At 38.6% G+C, this 19,776-nt stretch overlaps 2 protein-coding genes across 3 annotated transcripts in view; one reads left to right on the forward strand and one right to left on the reverse strand.

Annotated features, from left to right (window-relative positions):
• The window catches only part of LOC134793116 (superkiller complex protein 3), a 331,932-nt gene that overhangs the window by 147,505 nt on the left and 164,651 nt on the right, over positions 1–19,776 (forward strand). The gene's annotated exons all lie outside the window — the stretch shown is intronic.
• Positions 1–19,776, reverse strand: part of LOC134793154 (inositol-trisphosphate 3-kinase homolog) — a 147,164-nt gene that overhangs the window by 37,841 nt on the left and 89,547 nt on the right. The window contains exon 1 of one of the 2 annotated variants that reach the window (XM_063764735.1): positions 17,297–17,569. The exons of the other annotated variant lie outside the window; for it this stretch is intronic. Within the exon in view, the coding sequence (XP_063620805.1) occupies positions 17,297–17,443 (147 nt within the window). The 5' untranslated portion in view covers positions 17,444–17,569. Of the gene's footprint in view, positions 1–17,296; positions 17,570–19,776 lie in introns of those variants that run through there. 2 annotated transcript variants of the gene reach the window in all.

Here is a 19,776-nt window from a genome sequence, read left to right on the forward strand (position 1 = left end):
GAGACCTTAAGATGGGTATATCTACCCGTGAGGAAACCAGACTCATCCCAATAAGGCCTAGTTTACCCTCTGGGTTGGACGGTCAGATGGCAGTCGCTTTCGTAAAAACTAGTGCCTACCCCTTGGGATTAGTTGTCAAGCGGACCCCAGGCTCCCATAAGCCGTGGCAAAATGCCGGGACAACGCGAGGAAGATGAATAAGATGGGTATATATATATATATATATATATAGCTATGGAGCGCAGCATATTAGGTGTAAAATTAAAAGATCGAGTCCGAAACACTACGCTGCGCTCTAAGACTCGAATAATGGACGTAGCTCGGAAAGCAGCTAAGTTAAAATGGGACTGGGCTGGTCATGTCTGCCGAATGCCGAACGACTTGTGGGCCAAGTTAACCACAGAGTGGGAGCCCCACGAGTCTAACCGGGGAGCCGGCAGGCCTCGTCGGCGATGGCGGGATAACTTGGACTCCTTCTTGAGAGGCTGGCCAGATATTGCACTAAATAGAGACGAGTGGAGGAAGAGGGGGGGAGGCCTTTGCCCAGCAGTGGGACACAGTGGGCTCTGAATAAATAAAATATATAACCGTCTCATATCCAGAAATAAAACAATACCCATCAAAAAACCTGTTCAATTCGTTGGATTTACATGAAGTTGTTTTTTCAGAGCACGCATGACCAAGGAATACACGTGCCCGTAAACATGTTCACGTTCACTTGTTTGTATACTTTGTATTGGGAGTTATGACTGGATCGAAGGTTACACTTACGGAGGCGCCGCACTTATAGGGTCGACTCTCTACAAATATTTAGGAACGAAAGTATTTTTGCGTAAAATAAGTTTTAGCCCACATTTTACAAATTCATTATTCTTAAACACTACGGCCAGTAACAAGGACGTCACCAAATGGTTTTCATTGAAAAAAAAATTCGCTTTAACCCACTGGTGAGGGTTATTGTTGGATAGGTCTTTCAAAATGAATAAGGGTCTTCAACAACCACTTTTTGATAAAGTAAAAGTATGCGGCAATAATCGCTCCGAAAGAAAAAATATGTCTCCCCCCCCCCCTCTAACTTTTGAACCATGGGTCAAAAAAATATAATGGCAGAATAAACGATTTAGGCGAAATTCAGGATTTGTACTGAAATTAACATTTATGCGCGAAAAAGTTTACTGATGTAGGTCAGCGTCAGACCTAACTTATCCATGTCTAATTTCGTGACATCACTCGGCTCGATTCGGAAAATGAATTAGATTTCTACTAGACTTCAACAAGTTACGATACGGATAATTTAAAGATACTTGCAAGATAGATATGTCAAATTTGACGTTTCCGCGATTCTGGAGGTCCTCTTGAACGATTTCGACAAGTTATGACTTAGATATCCAAGTCACATCTACTCGATATCTAATGTAGATCTAGTTGATCTCTAAATCGTCTCAAGATCTTGTGACTATCTCGAAATCCGAATAGGCCTGTCTGCTTCTTCACAAAATTCACTTCATATGATTTAGGTATGGGTGACCCTATTGAGGAGATGAGGTAAATAAAGGTTAACTTTGACCGATTTATTCTGACTCCATATATATTATCTCAGAAGGTTACGAAAATAGATTTTACACAAGGACGGGACCGCACTAGTTAGTTAAGTATGTGCGCACTGTATGCCTTGCGCTGAGCGACTGACTGGACTAAATGCTCCTTCGAACTGTATACCAAAAATGCTGACTCTAATCCGCGTCACCGCCATGTCCCTAAAATGTGTTAAGGTCGCATAGGAATTTTCCAGCCCCGACCGAAATTATTCTGGGCGTCATCGCCATGACCGAGAATACCTGGTATGGCAAGAGCATTTGAAAATCGGACAGTTCATAACCTGCATGAACCTTGAATGATAATGTAAACATACCGTCAATGTTTTGCTCTAAAGTGTTTACTCGTAGATGACAATTCTGGAATATCAATATTTCATTATTTTATCTACATAGGACGAAAAATAAATCACGAAGATACTATTAAATTCTCCTCCAATGGAAGTACCTAAGTACTTATGTACAGTGTTGGGCATTCAAGAATAAAATCATTATTTGAATAAGAATTCGTAGGAATAAAATCATCTCGATTTTATTCCCGTCAAAAATATTCAAATAATTTTGGTCGGGAATAATTCGTATGAGAAAAAATTGAATGAGAATAACTTATTCTTAATCAAATAAATATAATCATGATTTTTAATCGAAATAATATTCCACGAATAAAAATGTAGTCCGGGTACCGTATAGGTACTAATTACGTATAGTTAGGTAGATGTAATAGTAGTTAGTCTCTTGTCTAATTTATACCTATTTTATGGATTAAAATCTTACAAATTGACTGTCGCATAACGCATAGTTTCAGTAACCGTATTATTTTTAATTTACTAACCAAATCATTAGGTTCAATTTAGCTGGTCTAAGCGCTTTGTCTCTATCACTCTTACATATTAGTGCGATAGAGAGACGGAGGTAGCGTTCCGTTGACGTAGCGCAAACGATTGGCATATTGGCTACGAACCCAAGGTGCCTAGCCAAGATGACAATTTTTGTTTTTATTTTAATAACCAAATCATTAGGTAAATTTAGTTGTTCTGGAGGCCTAGCCAATATGCCAATCGCTTGCGCTCCAACAACGAAGCGCTTTCTGTCTCTATCACTCTTACATATTAGTGCGATAGAGAGACAAAGATAGCGTTTCGTTGTCGTAGCGCAAACGTTTGGCATGTTGGCTACGCTCCCAATGTGCCTAGCCAAGATGCCAATTTTTGTTTTTATTTTAATAACCGAATCATTAGGTAAATTTAGCTGTTCTGGGGGCCTAGCCAACATGCCAATCGCTTGCGCTCCAACAACGAAGCGCTTTCTGTCTCTGTCACTCTTACATATTAGTGCGATAGAGAGACAAAGATAGCGTTTCGTTGTCGTAGCGCGAACGTTTGGCATGTTGGCTACGCTCCCAATGTGCCTAGCCAAGATGCCAATTTTTGTTTTTATTTTAATAACCGAATCATTAGGTAAATTTAGCTGTTCTGGGGGCCTAGCCAACATGCCAATCGCTTGCGCTCCAACAACGAAGCGCTTTCTGTCTCTATCACTGTTTCATATTAGTGCGATAGAGAGACAGAAATAGCGTTTCGTTGTCGTAGCGCAAAGGTTTGGCGTGTTGGCTACGCTCCCAATGTGCCTAGCCAAGACGCCAATTTTTGTTTTTATTTTTATAACCAAATCATTAGGTAAATTTAGCTGTTCTGGGAGCCTAGCCAACATGCCAATAGCTTGCGCTCCAACAACAAAGCGCTTATTTATTAGTGCGATAGAGAGACAGAGAGAGCGCTTCGTTGTCGGAGCGCAAACGATTGACATAATGGCTAGGCCCCCAGAACAGCTAAATTGTAACCAAAGATTTGGTTATTAAATTAAAAACAAAAATTGTCATCTTGGCTAGGCACACTGGGAGCGTAATATCCAACATGCCAAACGTTTGCGCTACGACAACGAAACGCTATCTTTGTCTCTCTATCGCACTATTTAATATGTAAGAGTGATAGAAACAGAAAGTGCTTCGTTGTTGAAGCGCAAGCGATTGGCATATTGGCTAGGCCCCCTGAACAGCTAAATTGTATCCAAAGATTTGGTTATCAAATTAAAAACTAAAATTGACATATTGGCTATGCACCTTGGGTGCGTAGCCAATATGCCAATCGTTTGCGCTACGAGAACGAAACGGTATCTCTGTCTCTATATCGCACTAATATGTAAGAGTGATACGGACAGAAAGTGCTGCGTTGTCGGAGCACAAGCGATTGGCATCTTGGCTAGGCCCCCAGAACAGCTAAATTTACTCAATGATTTGGTTATTAAATTAAAAACAAAAATTGTCATCTAGGCTAGGCACCTTGGGTGCGTAGCCAATATGCCAATCGTTTGCGCTACGACAACGAAACGCTATCTCTGTCTCTCTATCGCACTAATATGTAAGAGTGATAGAGACAGAAAGCGCTAAAAACAGCTGAAATGTCCTAATGATTTGGTTATTAAATTAAAAACAAAAATTGGCATCTTGGCTAGGCACATTGGGAGCGTAGCCAACATGCCAAAAGTTCGCGCTACGACAACGAAACGCTATCTTTGTCTTTCTATCGCACTAATATGTAAGAGTGATAGAGAAAGAAAGCGCTAAAAACAGCTAAATTGTCCTAATGATTTAATTATTAAATTAAAAACAAAAATTGGCATCTTGGCTAGGCACATTGAGAGCGTAGCCAACATGCCAAACGTTCGCGCTACGACAACGAAACGCTATCTTTGTCTCTCTATCGCACTAATATGTAAGAGTGATAGAGAAAGAAAGCGCTTCGTTGTTGGAGCCCAAGTGATTGGCATATTGGCTAGGCCCCCAGAACAGCTTAATTTACCTAATGATTTGATTATAAGAATAAAAACAAAAATTGGCATCTTGGCTAGGCACATTGGGAGCGTAGCCAACACGCCAAACGTTTGCGCTACGACAACGAAACGCTATCTTTGTCTCTCTATCGCACTAATATGTAAGAGTGATAGAGACAGAAAGCGCTTCGTTGTTGAAGCGCAAGCGATTGGCATATTGGCTAGGCCCCCTGAACAGCTAAATTGTATCCAAAGATTTGGTTATCAAATTAAAAACTAAAATTGACATATTGGCTAGGCACCTTGGGTGCGTAGCCAATATGCCAATCGTTTGCGCTACGAGAACGAAACGGTATCTCTGTCTCTATATCGCACTAATATGTAAGAGTGATACGGACAGAAAGTGCTGCGTTGTCGGAGCACAAGCGATTGGCATCTTGGCCAGGCCCCCAGAACAGCTAAATTTACTCAATGATTTGGTTATTAAATTAAAAACAAAAATTGTCATCTAGGCTAGGCACCTTGGGTGCGTAGCCAATATGCCAATCGTTTGCGCTACGACAACGAAACGCTATCTCTGTCTCTCTATCGCACTAATATGTAAGAGTGATAGAGACAGAAAGCGCTAAAAACAGCTGAAATGTCCTAATGATTTGGTTATTAAATTAAAAACAAAAATTGGCATCTTGGCTAGGCACATTGGGAGCGTAGCCAACATGCCAAACGTTCGCGCTACGACAACGAAACGCTATCTTTGTCTTTCTATCGCACTAATATGTAAGAGTGATAGAGAAAGAAAGCGCTAAAAACAGCTAAATTGTCCTAATGATTCGGTTATTAAAATAAAAACAAAAATTGGCATCTTGGCTAGGCACATTGGGAGCGTAGCCAACATGCCAAACGTTCGCGCTACGACAACGAAACGCTATCTTTGTCTCTCTATCGCACTAATATGTAAGAGTGATAGAGAAAGAAAGCGCTTCGTTGTTGGAGCCCAAGCGATTGGCATATTGGCTAGGCCCCCAGAACAGCTTAATTTACCTAATGATTTGATTATAAGAATAAAAACAAAAATTGGCATCTTGGCTAGGCACATTGGGAGCGTAGCCAACACGCCAAACGTTTGCCCTACGACAACGAAACGCTATCTTTGTCTCTCTATCGCACTAATATGTAAGAGTGATAGAGACAGAAAGCGCTTCGTTGTTGGAGCGCAAGCGATTGGCATGTTGGCTAGGCCCCCAGAACAGCTAAATTTACCTAATGATTCGGTTATTAAAATAAAAACAAAAATTGGCATCTTGGCTAGGCACATTGGGAGCGTAGCCAACATGCCAAACGTTTGCGCTACGACAACGAAACTCTATCTGTCTCTCTATCGCACTAATATGTAAGAGTGATAGAGAGAGACTATGCGCAACTCTACGGAGGGTCAACGTTTGGTATGTTGGCTAAGCACCCTGATCGGATGATAGAACTAGATAGTGTATAGCGGAACTCTTCAATGTGTACTATACCTAAACTATAGTAACAAATATCAAATCAATCCGACTTTTAAATAGAAGGGTGAAAATCAACTAACAAAATATAACCGATTGTACTACAAAAATTAACTTAATTCTAAATAACATTTTAATTGAATAAAACCTTAGTTAGAATAAGCCCACTTCTAGAATAATTATTCTGCTTTTTATTCCGCATTTAAAATAAGAGTCACATGATTTATTCACCTTAATTTTATTCTAAAATAACTAGTGCAAGAATTATTCTAATTCAAATCGATTTGAATAAGAATAATATTTCTGTTTTTATTCTTATTCTTATTCAAGTTAATTTTTGCCCAACTCTGCTTATGTACATACATTTAGAAATTGAAAACAATGGGAGAAAGTCGACATTATCTCGATCTGACGACTCTGACCAGTCAGGCTCGGCGCTCAAGGTCAGAAAGTGATCTGGTAAAGAAAGTGATCATGGTCGAGTGTTGGGCTTCGAGATAATTATATTATGTAGGTACAGCTTATCAACCAAATGTAACTATCACTAGAGGTAGCTGAGAGTACCTATTGCTTAACTACTATAATTCTTCAACTAGTTTTTAGTAATACGGTTGGTTGCTCAAACTAGGTAGGTATACAAACATTGTAAACTTAGCGCCTAGTTGGCAAATAGCCAAATACCTAACTGATGTCTGTCTAGTCTGATATATATCCTTACAAACTTACAAACAAACGATGCAAATGACATCTATGTATCATAGGTTGGTTGACTCTGTAATATCACCTTACAGAGCCAACCAAACTATTATACCTAATAATTTGTAAATCTGTAAAATTATTTTGCCTCCCATTCATCCACTCTTTCGTTCCATTCATGCCGCCAACTTAAATAAATCGACCTTGTCCACTGTTGATGTGCTGTGACGTATACCTTAAGTAATAAAATGTCTTAAAATGAATAAATATAAACGTAGCTAAAAATAAACGAGTGAAATAAATAATACGGCTGTGGCATTCGTAATGTCGGCGGTGAAACAAAGGCGTGTATTTATGAGCCGGAGGTCTGGCCAGAGAAAGTGGAACGAATACTGATTTCCTTTGTATTAAAGCCGGTTTACATACAATGGGAATTAGTATTACTGACGTATAAGCTTACTTAATAGTCAAAATTCTAAAGTCATCATCAATATGAAAGCTTTTACGACAGAGTCGCGATGCAACGTCGTAACAATGAATGAACGTTGGCTATAAATAGAAAGACGATAAAAAATAGACAAAACTTTCAGAGAAAGCTTCAATAGCTTGGTAATGTTGGATATACCTATTATATGTGGCTTTCCATCAGAGAAGTGTCCTTAATGGTTCATGCGAATAAATTATTATGGGACAATCTACGAGCGTCAGGATAGTAGGTGGGCGTCAGTGAATTTCAACGAAATATTTATAAAAATATTGTACCCTTTGTGTACCTCAATGCACCTTTAATAAAAATCAGTGTACCTCTCCCTAATATTTTAGTTGCGAACTGCTTTGTAGGCAGGGTTTCTACAGACTAGGCTAGGAGGCAGTTAAAAATGTAATTCTATTTCAAATCTTACATGTCGAACTCTAGACTAATAGCTGTGTCTGTTTAATATGTATATGTAGATATATAAATTCCATGGTCAAACTTGACATTAGTTTCTCAACCGGAAAAATGTACCTACATGTGCAAATTTCCTAGATTCGTATGCGAGCATTATGTAGAGCGAACTTATTATCTATATAATACTCTAACAATTGAGTAACGCATGCATAAGTAGGTAGTGTAGGTACATGAATTAATTAATTAAATTACAAGTAGACAGCCAATTTATCGGAATAGGAAGTTACAATCTGCCTATAAGGACGAATATAAATGCCTAATTAGTAATTAGAGATAGATAAGTAGACATTATCAAATATAAAAAAAAATCCAGGCAGTTTATTTTCATTCATTTTATTAAGTTTTTCCTTAGAGCATTTTCACGTTGTCCGATCCGATATCGGATATAGGATCCTACATCCGCGTAGTCAGGCAGCGGGAGCGCATTCTCGAGCTGTCACACATACTAAATACAACGAACATTATGCCTACACAATACACAAACAAATATTATCGGTCCAACAGCTGACGGGGGGCTCCGACAATTCCGTCATGGCTCATAGGTATTATCGGAAGCGCCTTTCCGATATCGAATGTCGGAAGGCGTCTACGAGAACAGCTGCAGGAGAGTGGCATATGGCATCATTTCCGCCTTTTTTGCATTATATAGTTTTTTAGTAAGCATAATTTATTAAATGAATAAATAAATACAGAAAAACACATTTGTCCTACATTTTACTTCCATCCGACATCCGCTTTCGGATCGGCCAATATGAAAACGCTCTTACTCTGTAATTTCTGTAAACTTGTAAACGAACGACTACTTCTGTTTATCAAACTCGTGCTATAAATGTCTAAAATTATGTTTTGTCAAGTCATCAAAAACTTGTTAACAAACACACCAGATTATTAACCCTTTGCTGAACAGTCGTCAATTTCAATCAATCGTCGAGTCAATTTAATTCATCGGTTCATGTTGACATTAGATAACCAGTTTAAAAATAAAGAATGAGCTGGTTACTGCGGTTTCCATATGTTAATTATAGAACTCAATGTACAACATTTTAATGTGTATGATTTAATTCACATCGCGTTCTGTCTAACATCTACTTTCGCGTGAATAGAGGTAAAACCACAGAATAACTAAGTAATACTAATAGGTAGGTATACCTAAAGTGGACTCAACTAACTTTCCATTTGTTTTTTTATTTTTTTTATTTAGCCTATTAGTGTGCCCCGCTGGGCAAAGGCCTCGCCTCTTTCCCGCCACTTGTCTCTGTCTAATGCACACTCCCGCCACTCCACACAGAATGTATCGAGGCTGTCCCGCCATCTCCGTTTGGGTCTTCCTCTGCCCCGAGATCCATCCTGTGGGATCCAGTCCGTGGCTACTTTGGCCCAGGTATTAAATAGGTATTATAATTTTGTTTCGCTATTTCACACCACTAAAGTACCGAGTCAGAATGGATGATAAATACAGGCTATTAGTGAGCGTCCGTTCACACGATATCGGATGTCCGCTGCTATTAATGGTCATATCGTATTTAATTCAGCCATTTATAAGGTATTCTTCTAATACATAGTTACCACTGCGTGAGCCTCCTGGCCATGTGTTTCTATTCTATTGCTCACTGAACGCGTGCAAGTCAAACGAGACGAACTAATGTAATTAAGACTTTTTCTGTATGTCGAACACAATAGTTATTTACGATACAAGTGCGGAAAAGAGGAAATTCGAAACGAGTGGCGATAAATTAAAACACGACCTAAGGGAGTGTTTTAAATCGACACGAGTTGCGAATTACCTATTCGCACGTGTATCGTACAACGTTTTACAGTACATATGGCCCTTTAAACTTTTGACATACGCACGGAAAGTGTTCATTCCCGCACTAGTGCGGGAAAGTAGGACCATATGTACTGTAAATGTATATTAAACATATTTATTAGATTGTAGCTAGTAATAACTGAATATGTTAATCCCATAACTGTCGTTGAACTTTTCAACAATTTCAGAAAGGAATAGATTACAAACACATATCTTTACATCATAGTAATCAGTTGGTTTAGGCACTTAGCATAAACACTTTTGCACGATTAATTTAAGTATCTTTGTTCAAGGTGATAATTAATCGGTAACTTGCTTTTTTTTTTTATTATCTCTCATTTTAGAGTTTATCCCGGTTGCTCAACAATCCCAGTGCCGTGCAAACAAAATGCATTTTATCGTATTATGTCTGGTTCGCTGTAGCGCTCGGCTTGCCTTTTCCATAAGCGATTGCAATAGCACCCTGTGTTTACGAGCGGAAGTGTCTAATCGGACAGCCGAGCGGCGAGGGGCCAGGAAGTGCCAGCGTGCCAACCGCAGCCAAGCCGGAAAGGCTCGCCACACAGCTGGGTGACCGAGATTTGCTCGTTACGTGTCTTCCCCAGGCAAGGGTCGGGCATAGCACCGAAAATTCATATTTTTTACGTCAATATCGAACCAGGTTGTTGACGAATTTGTATATTAGCCTCGTGGATAGTTAAGCTCATCAGTCATCAGCAAAGTTTTAATTCAATAATTGACAGATAAAAACAAAATCCAATTATTTTGAATGTCTTTTACAGAGATTAAGAATAATTTATACCGATTATCATATCAATAATCGACCAATAAATTTTAATTAAAATTGGCAATGCTTGTTTCTTAAATACCTCAATGTAGGCTATTGTAGGGAGACTCTGTTATATAGACCATATTCATTTACACTCTTACATATGTATGTATTTACTAATTACCTATCAAAGTGTCATGTTTTCCTTCTTGAACCGCTTGAACCATGTATAGCAAATCGGGATTGATCTCTTATATTGACGTGGGAGAAAAGTTTATACTTACTTTTAAATACTAAAAATGGCAAGTCAAGACTGTACAGTCAGTGCCTCATTTTAAGACTACCCATGTCGCCATACTAGCTGTACCTATATATTGTAGTCTTTATACTAATGGCACAAATCGAGTACAACGTAAGGATTATCAACCCATAAATTTAGTTTGATATGCATTCCAAACTGTAATAAATATGACCGTCTCGTTCTGCAAAACAGTTTAGTGGACTGGACAAACTACAAGAGGGCATTGGTTCTTACGTGGCTAAATAAGAAGCAATCAACTATCAAGCAACCTTTACGCAGCTTTAAATAGCTGAGACCTTCACTCGCGTGCTCCCACGGATTAGATTTGTACACTTAAATAAATAAGTATACTAATACAGTCCGTAGTTACCAATCGCCAGCAGCCCGCGGGCCAGATGCAGCCTTGATTCAGCCACGCGTTACCACCAAGTTTTATAACGCAGCTTTGTGCCACTATAATACGCAACGTACCTACTAACAAGTTTCGAGAGCTATTTTTAGAACGTAATGATACGCGTATTAAACCAGTAATGTTACCAATTAGGGAACAAAGAGTATTTTCAGCATCTTCTAAATATGAACTGTTTACTGCACTGCCGTATATGTTGGGTTTATTTTTGTCGACTCCGTATAATGGGCATCTTTATTTTAATTTTTGAGAGAACAACAACTCCTGTGAAAACTTTCTAGGTTACTATTGGTTTTTTTTTTCAAGTCCATTTCATTATTTCCGACGAATGAACTTAAACATAACAAGATTGATTCCTATTTTAACGACATACATACACGCAGAACTAAAATGTTCAGTGCATGAACGGCATGAAGGAAGCATTGATACCGGCATGATCACAATTTCACAATGACGCCATGTACTGCACATGCGAGCGATAAAGTCAACGCTGACTGATTCTAGGATTGTGAAACTGTTCTTACAAAATATTAAACACAAAATATAAGGAACCACAGGTGTTAAATACGGTTGCGAAAGAATAAGAATTCTGAAGAGAATGGGTTAGGCAGTTTACACCATGTCGGGACTTGACTAAAGGAATGGGACACACACCCAATAATGACATAAAGGTAGTGAATTCTGGCTTTAGTTGTGTGGCTTCGGTAGTGTTGAACACATGACCACCAGTTATTTATAGAAAAAATTAATATAGTTGTTACTGTTCTTAGGTACTATTTATTCATTGCTCTTGAGAAAAAACATAATAATGATTTCTGGGACAAAAACTTATGTTCTTCCCCGGGACTCAAACTGTCTCTACACCATTTTTTTACTAAATTCGGTTAATCGGTTTAAGTGCGAAGAGGGTTACCACACACAAATATACAAACACACTTTCGCATTTATAATATTAATATGGATTAGCAACCCCTATCCGATCCTGGACAGATATTACATTTAAACAATAGTGAGAGCCGTATATTTTTTAGTTAGTCAAAAGTAAGTGTAATATCATGGTCTAATAAAACATGGTCTTCTATTCCCAGAGTGACACAGGCCTACGTCACAATAACATGGCCGCTATATATAGCGCTATCGCATATTATCATATAGCGCTGTCGCATGATGACGTAGGCTTGTGTCAGTTAGGTGACCTAGAAAAGACGGGAATAGAGTACCAGGCGGAGTATATTATTATACCATGGTGTAATATCAAACTGTTCTTACAAAATATTAAACACAAAATATAAGGAACCACAGGTGTTAAATACGGTTGCGAAAGAATAAGAATTCTGAAGAGAATGGGTTAGGCAGTTTACACCATGTCGGGACTTGACTAAAGGAATGGGACACACACCCAATAATGACATAAAGGTAGTGAATTCTGGCTTTAGTTGTGTGGCTTCGGTAGTGTTGAACACATGACCACCAGTTATTTATAGAAAAAAATAATATAGTTGTTACTGTTCTTAGGTACTATTTATTCATTGCTCTTGAGAAAAAACATAATAATGATTTCTGGGACAAAAACTTATGTTCTTCCCCGGGACTCAAACTGTCTCTACACCATTTTTTTACTAAATTCGGTTAATCGGTTTAAGTGCGAAGAGGGTTACCACACACAAATATACAAACACACTTTCGCATTTATAATATTAATATGGATTAGCAACCCCTATCCGATCCTTGACAGATATTACATTTAAACAATAGTGAGAGCCGTATATTTTTTAGTTAGTCAAAAGTAAGTGTAATATCATGGTCTAATAAAACATGGTCTTCTATTCCCAGAGTGACACAGGCCTACGTCACAATAACATGGCCGCTATATATAGCGCTATCGCATATTATCATATAGCGCTGTCGCATGATGACGTAGGCTTGTGTCAGTTAGGTGACCTAGAAAAGACGGGAATAGAGTACCAGGCGGAGTATATTATTATACCATGGTGTAATATCAGTTAATGTTTCACATGACCTAGGTCGCTCAAAATAGAACTGCATGAATAAGTACATTAAATGTCACAACTCCATTTACAATGTAAATACAGCCGGTTTTAGCCGTCGATCTGCGGGCGGCCGTTATCATAATTTTATCACGATTTTACCTTCAGTTTACTTTATGGGTAATAATATAATCAGCGTCACAGTCAATATCAGCCATAATTTCAACTTGACCTTAAATAATACTTGATATTAACATAACTGTTGACTTACACAACTTTATTAGTTATGACTCTTATGACTTATGGGCTCACAACTTAGGGCCCGATTCGGATTTTGAAATAGACATCTATTAGATATCTTTTAGACATCACCAAGATACAATAACGATAGGTTTAAGATCTAACCTGTCAAATTTCACAAATTTGACATTTGGAGATACTCTTGAACGATTTCCACAGGATATGACTTAGAGATCCAATTCACATGAATATATATCTTACTCTATCTAGCGTAAGGGTGATATCCGAATTGCGCTGCAAAAGAGAACTAGTTGATATCTAAACTATAGCGTATCTAGAATGGATCTAGTACGTGTCGTCTCTTGTGAATATCTTGAAGTTCGAATAAGGCAGTGAGAGTCAGAACTTAAGAGTCTCAAAATTAGATTGAAACGTAGTAATAAAACGACACACGCACATTTGTGTCTATTATACGAGTACACCGATTACCTACCGCTATTATCATCAGTGAAATAATGAGGCTATGAGAGGTAGGTACAGTTGTTGGTTCACATAGCAAGTATCATATGCGACCGGTACGGTTACCATCAGTTTGTCACTGACATAAACGCCGTCGAGAACGTAATTTACTTTCTATACATCTCGCTCGCACTCGCATATTAGTGCAAACGGGACGTATAGAAAGTAAATTACGTTCTCGACGGCGTTTATGTCAGTGACAAACTGATGGTAACCGTACGGGTCGTTCGCAGTTGTCGACAATCCCACGCCATTGAAGTACCATACCAACCCTGGTGCTAGTAGCCTCGGAATAGTCGTAACGCAACCACAGATCACATACCTAATACATAGTTTAACTTGATGTAGGTGTCTAAGGCGCTGGCGAGGTTGCGGAAGAGTACTTCGGCGTTCCTGGGACCTCGCCATATAGCAGCGAGGCGGCAACAGAGGGGTTTTAGTGGGTAAACCTGGGGTCTCATTAGCCCACAACAGGGAGTCCCACATAACCATCCCGGCCCGTCCCCGCGCCGGGTGGTATGCGTAAAGCATTTCCCCTCTTAAAAAAAAAAAAAAAAAAAAAAAGGTGTCTAAGGCGTCTCGACCTCACCGCACATTAGGGCAATATTAGAGCGATTTCGTCCCCCTTTATAACTTTGGTTTGGAAATATTTATGGCGAAGTGTTTCGACATTTTGATGATATTGTTAGTGGTCTGGTAGAGGTCCCAGACTACTATCCAACCAACATAAATATCTTTTATAATGTAGGTACCTACAGTAAATATACTTCGTTAAAATTGTCCACACCAAATTAACCCAAAACATTCCAATAATAATTTCCCCATTTTATAAATAAGAACCGCATTAATTGCGGTATATGTACATCCTGAAACGGTTTTTATGAAAACGCATAACTTATAGGCATCTTATAGGTAATACCTACGAGCTCGTTTTATGATCTTTTATCCCTTGGATTGGCATGATGCTACGAAACAGTCGATTGAGTAAATAAAATGAAAAAAATTAAGTAGCTAAGTATCCCATTTTAAGGGTTGTTAGATTATTTCCAGTTATTGGAAAAATACTTCTATCTGTTATACAAATTATAAGCTTTCAGTCCTTTTAGGCAATCATTATGCTGTTTACGAATTAGATGTGTTTTAAGTGACTATTGTATGTCTAATTATTTAAGTACTGCGGAATGGAGTATCGAGACAAACCATTCTGGTTTAACGATGATTTTGGATCAAAATATTATGTAATTGTAATTTATCTCTAATAAAAAAAATAGGCGTTATGTTATGCAACAAGTTACGATTTTACAAGTCTAACCGGCTATACACTGGTCAAAGGCCTCTTGCTATTTGTCAGGCGTGTGTTAATCACATCAATATTTTATGTGATTAACACATGAAAACGGTGCCCTTTACTTATGTTAACCACAATCATAAAGGCCTCTTGCCATTTTTTAGGAGCGTGTTAATAACATTAATGTACGACACGTGTAAGTTTCACTTAAGTATGTGAAGCACTCATATCAGCGAGTTTTCAGAAAATTGTGTACCTAATCATTAATTTTCAATCAAAACTTAGTTTTGACGTTCATTTCATAAACTATAAGCGTTATTTTAGTGTAAAAAAAAAACATAAATTTGATTTCCATAAATATTTCATGCTTAATTGTTGTCACAAAACTGACAGCGATTAAGTTTTCTCACGCTAATTGGGTAGACTATTTTCTGAAAACTCCCGTTAACAAAATAGTACATTACATACCTAGGGAGGTAAATTCGTAAATGCTCCAGATCGCAGGTGTTTGTGGCTCGAACCGAAGGTGAGGGCCATAAATATGCGATTTGGGGCTTTACGAATTACCGCCCGTGGTTTGTATAAAGTTTTACGTCTTGCCTTGGCCAGGAAGTGAGATTTTCTTCCCGTCCTGTGGGACGTAAAAATATTTGTAAAAGTACCTAATCATCCAAAATTATGTAGGATGCAACGGAGCGGTGCAACCCCTAGCATAGTATTATGGACTCTCTTTTATTTGACTTTAAACAGTTTAAACAAATACTGGAGAATTTTACACAAATCGAGTTAGTTCCACAGTAAGCTCTAATAAGGCTTGTGTTATGTGGCCCGAGTGGCCCGACTAATGTGTGGTCTTCCTAATCGCTTCATAATGCGGAGTCTGAGTCTGCAAGTCTAGTCTAAAGCCCACAGAGCGGCAACGCAACGCTGTTCGCTCAGTTCACTACACTCCCCCGCGAGCTTATCTGTGTACTTACGTACGCTATCTATCGCAAATATAGAAACAATTACCTCACAGCCAGATAAAGTACACAAATACAATACAATATTTTTATAGCTATGCCTATTTATCTTTCATGTTGTAAAAAAGAGCAATGTGACAATCCAATTTGGTAAAAAAAACTGTTAATAATATAAAAACAAACGATTGTAATATGTTTATCTTTCTCGTGCATATCAGAGGAGGCCTGTGCCGGTTAATGGGACGTACAGTCAGAAAAATACAAACTGTATGCTGGGCTGTCAAGGTAGTAGCTATGGTTACTGTACATTACATAGGCTGAATTATTACTATTTTATGCACCTATATATACATATATGAGTAAGAGAGAGTAAAGCGAGATTAGATGAAATTGATATCAATTATTAACAGTAATTTGTTTAGTTATGTATTCTAATTGAGCATAACCAGTCCAAAGTCAATAGTCTAATATAATATCCATTAACTTGTTTGTGTGAAGAATCTGTGTGTCGAATAGCAACACGTACAGTTCTACCTTATAGTAAAATTGTACATGTGTAATGAATATAAATCGTATTTACGAATACGAGCGTATCTTAATGTAAATAGGCTCACCGTGATAAAAACGCGATACCTACTTGAAAGTATCTTTAAGTTTTTATCAAATTTGCTTTACCAAGGTTAGGCTTTATCCACTGCAAAATATGCGTACAGTATCTGAATATCAATGTTGTTGATGTAACTCGTTATATTATAATGAAGTTATACTTAATAAATAAATATTGTTACCAACTGCTTACCAACATTTTTTTAACAAGTAGGTGTAGGTACCTACATATATATTTACACATCACCATGGTGTATTCAATACACTCTATTGTATAGTATTAGTAATGTTACATATTCAAATTTTATTTACTAAGCTTTGTATCAACTTCATACACTACTTATACTTACTACTTACTTACTTACTGAGTACTACTCTTACTTATAGAAGTACTTAATACCTACTCAAGTCTAAAAAGTATACTTATTACAGGACTGCCCAAAAAAAGAGTGTATTGTTTTATTAGTATATATGAAGCTAGCAAACGAATTTGTGTATTTACGTATGTATTACATATCATGATTAAACAGTATTTAAACGCCTTTTCAGTTACGATTTGAAAGCAACTTTAAAAGCAACAACAAGGATATTGATTCCGTTTTAATTAAACAAATTAAACAGTATGACATAATCCTATTAAACTGTCGGGAATATAGAGTTGTTAAGGATATATTTGCATTTTAATTACTAAAAACTATAATTATGCAAAAGTTATAGAGCTTTCCTTTTTTAAGCATTATTCAATCTGCTACTGCTTAAAGCAATACGATTGAGTGCACGTCGATCGCCGCGCATGCTACGCATACGTAAACAGCATCCTTTCGAGATGTGGCACTTACTTTGTCTTTGGAAGTGAGTCGCCTGAGATCAAGCAGCTTCTGGTACTGGCGGAGCGCCCTCATGTAGAGTCGGACGGGGAACTCGGTGGGCAGGGTTGCGGGGCCCGCCCGCGTCCGGGACGCCACGTCCGGGCCGCCGCCGCTCATCGCACTTCACACAAAACCACACTCGTCCTTCCTTACTAACACTGTCCGAAAGATACCGTCATGGACGAGCGCCAGCAGCGCGTCCGAAGTGAACGTCGGCCCCACGCAACACTGACGTACGCGCGCCCCCCGCGCATGCGTCGAGCGCTTGCAAAAAAGGAAACCACGACCACTTCAGCGGCTTTCCTTGCACCACAACGCCGGCCGCCGGCCTGACCCGCTTTTAGGATAAATCATCTCGAAACCTAAATCCGCAAGGCTAAGGCCTTCAGTACCGCGACCTGAGTGCCTGCGTTGAGCAAATATTGTAGGTTCGTTTCACGGCGGCAGTCGCTGCTGTTTACTATCGATTCCGTCGACAGCCTCGACCACCTAAGTCAATGAACTTAGCATACCTTGGCTTCGTTACGTGCTTATTCATACATTTGATTGTCTGTAGCTAACTTAACAATCTGCTACAACCGGCGACAATCTGTAGCGAGTCTGATACATTCTGTTATTGTATGTATTATAGGTAGTTTCTAACAAGTAAATGATTTATGATTTACCCAACTTAATTTTCCTGGAAAATGAACTTCCCAATTACACATCTGTACAACATATTTTTCCTATATGCCTATCTGTCTGACAGTAGACCCAACGAGACTCATCTGCATGTATATGCTCGGTGAGATGAGATGAGTATAAGTCAGTTTGCAAGAACACTAATCAAGGCTGACTTGCATAACTCGTAATCAAAGTATACGCTCATGCTTGAAAGAGTGCAGCGCAAGATTGCCAGGTTTGCCTATAAAAAGATGTTTGGCTACTATCCCTTTCTCTACCCTTCCCGCTTTGTCTTGGGCATGGTTGGCCTATTAGACTCTCGAGAACTCGGGCGCAAAAAGCTCCTCTTCCACTCTTTGTTCTGGGGTAGGGTTGACAGTCCTAGTGTTCTAGGCCGTGTGGGCAAAGCGACAGCCAACCGGCTGTCCCTTTGCCGAGTTTCTGTCCAATGGGAGGGGATTCGGGTTCGAGTGGCGCACGTCCCGCACGAAGGTGTATTATATGCGCCTTCTGGCAAACCCTGTGACGGGTACTGTACGTGCTGCGAGTGCGCTTCCCGCCCGGGCCATCACGCTAATAAATAATCTGATGCAGGTCCGGGATGCCGACATTTTTGCTGACCAGTTAGGCAACTTCCTAAAAGCGGTTATGCCTGTTCTCAATTCTATGTAAATGTATTGATTTTTTATTTATTGATGATATTTAACTTACGATTAATATTAATTGTACCAATAATTGTTGTAATTGTTGTATAAGTATATTGTAGACCATACGAAATGAGACAAACGCTTTCCTGGTTCCTATTGTTCGGTAAGCGGTTTAAATATATCCTAGGCTATGGTTCTTATGAAGACCCTTGAACCATGCACCACGCATCGACATAATAGGCGCGCGTCCGCTTACCCAACCCGATTTGCTCGTGCGACCGCTAAATTAATCTTTTAATACGTGGTAATTTTTTCCATTCAAACGTTCTCGACATTTTCCTCTCTGGATTTTGGCCCTAGATGAGTAATTTTTTTATATGAGTTAAATATTACTAGTATCTGTGTCTGTACGTTTTGATTTATTTGATAGGTATTCTTGTATTTATAAGAACTAGGTTAAGTCTTACATCAAAGTGCGCTAAAAACGGTCAAAATATTCGCCGTAAACAGAGGCCTAGCATACAAAATCGGCAACAATAAACCCAAAAATCAAAACGGGAAGGCACAGATAATTTTTCTCTCATTCCGTTCCCAAAATTTCATTTCGATTGGTTATGTTTTGGAGGAAGAAAATGTCGAGAACGAAACCTGATTTCTGAGATTTTTACGCAGGATTTTTCGCCTAAGCTGCAGTTGTCCTTATCGCACTAATTTTATGAGCCGTGCCCGTCAGCGCGACGGAGATATTTATCTAAAATTCTCAACTCTGAGAAGATCATTTTTGTTCTAGACAGTTCTCATACAGGCCAAAACTTTTTGCTATTATTTCTTTTAGTTTAAGCGCTTTTTTTACCTGCTTTTATTTGTTGGTTCGGAAACAGGGACAATCACGTTTAATTTAAACTTAGCTCGTATAAGGTTATATTTTTATTAAAGAACTAATAACTTTTCAATATCGCTCATTTGTCAATTAGTCATTAATGTCATTTGAATGTAAAAATTAACAAACAAAAATACGAAAAGTACATGATTTAGGCATGTTTTTGACGATTAAGCGATCTTAGTCTGGATTAGAAACCTATACACGGTGTGGCCTGTAACACGAGCAAAGAATTAAAACATAGATTGTACTCCCCAAAC

This window comes from Cydia splendana, chromosome 8, assembly GCF_910591565.1.
Source record: "Cydia splendana chromosome 8, ilCydSple1.2, whole genome shotgun sequence".
Taxonomy (NCBI): domain Eukaryota; kingdom Metazoa; phylum Arthropoda; class Insecta; order Lepidoptera; family Tortricidae; genus Cydia; species Cydia splendana.